Raw genomic sequence first — 1,256 nt, forward strand, 5'->3', positions numbered from 1 at the left:
TGACGCTGCCGCTATCGACCCGCTCGCAGCGCTTGAGGCCGAGTATGCGGCCGTCTTAGCGCAGAGCAGAGCGCCTGCAGAGACTCCCGCACGGCAAGGTGACGCGGAATCCGCTGGTAGCGACAGTGAAGGCGAGGAAAGCGCAGCGGTCGGAGGCTTCGAGAGCTACGCTTTGCTGCCTTCATCCCCTTGCAATAGTGACGACGCCGCTTCCGAGGCGTCTCTGAAGTTTGAAGGCAATTTAGACAGTGAAGAGGATGCTAAAGAATGCTTTCAAAGCGAAATGAAGACGGAAGAAGCGCCCACACAGAAGGAGGATACCCGGTTGCAGGAGGACAAGCGTGTAGCTATCATGCAGAGCATGCAGCAGGTTAAGCTGCGTCCGCCGCCATGGGCGCAGGCTACTAATCTGTCGGACGACGAGTTGATCGAAATGGTGCAAAAGCAGCTCGGACTCAAGAGCAATACAACGTAACAGAGTGACACTTTTATTGATGATAACCTCTATGCCTGTGTCTTCACGCTCTTGGAATTTACTTCCGCAACAGCACGGCGCTGGTCACTGCTGCTGCGGCGATTGCAGTGGCCAAATAACGCAGCGCTGGTTCTTCCGGCAGCCAAAAGCTCGGCTTGAAGAGCGGACAGCCACGCACCTCAGCAGTACTTGAGTTCTCCTTGTGATATGGCAGCGGCTCGCCAGTGGCAGAATCGACCAGCGCTTCGTCCGCGGCCAAGACACGCGTGCCACCTCCGACGCGAGACACGTACATCATTTTAACACTATCAGGAATGTGCGGGAGCTTGAACGCCTTCCCGCATTCGGTTTTCGCCTCCATCCTCGCAAGCAGCGCATCGGATGGCGTGCGGTCGACGAGCATCGACGACTTAACGGTCATCTCCGACGACGTAGGGAAGCAGTGGTGCACAAGGGACACTACTTCCTGTACATGTTGTTCCTCAACAAAGATCACTGCGTTCGGACCGGCGTCGAACGTGTATGCGGCCTGCAAGCGACCAGCCTGCTCGTTGTAGCGGTGAACCAGGCGGATGATCTGACGAGACACATCGTTTAGGTAGAAAATCGGCGGTGTAGTGTCAAGACACGTGGCGTGGAACTGGTTGCTGTCCTGCATCGTAAGTTTGCCAAATGCCTCGAAGTCCTTGGCCAAGATCGCCTTCTCCATGGTCTTCATCCGCTCCGGCACCAAGTGCTTGGAGCGGTAGTCCAGTAGCGGACTCGTGGCCTTGGTCGTCTG

General features: G+C 56.5%; 2 protein-coding genes across 2 annotated transcripts; one reads left to right on the top strand and one right to left on the bottom strand.

Annotated features, from left to right (window-relative positions):
• On the top strand, positions 1-544 carry PPTG_23883 (hypothetical protein). The gene has a single exon (XM_008913710.1). The coding sequence runs from the start codon at positions 284-286 to the stop codon at positions 473-475; it is 192 nt and encodes a 63-aa protein (XP_008911958.1). The 5' UTR covers positions 1-283; the 3' UTR covers positions 476-544.
• Positions 534-1,184, bottom strand: PPTG_15496 (hypothetical protein; the record flags this gene model as incomplete). Its single annotated transcript, XM_008913711.1, has 1 exon — positions 534-1,184. The coding sequence occupies one exon, from the start codon at positions 1,182-1,184 to the stop codon at positions 534-536; it is 651 nt and encodes a 216-aa protein (XP_008911959.1).
• Positions 1,185-1,256: the final 72 nt, after the last annotated feature.

This window comes from Phytophthora parasitica (assembly GCF_000247585.1).
Source record: "Phytophthora parasitica INRA-310 unplaced genomic scaffold supercont2.55, whole genome shotgun sequence".
In the NCBI taxonomy this organism is placed as follows: Eukaryota; Oomycota; class Peronosporomycetes; order Peronosporales; family Peronosporaceae; genus Phytophthora; species Phytophthora nicotianae.

Coding starts and splice junctions, on each gene's coding strand:
- PPTG_23883 (XM_008913710.1), top strand. CDS start 284: ATGAAGACGGAAGAAGCGCCCACACAGAAGGAGGATACCCGGTTGCAG.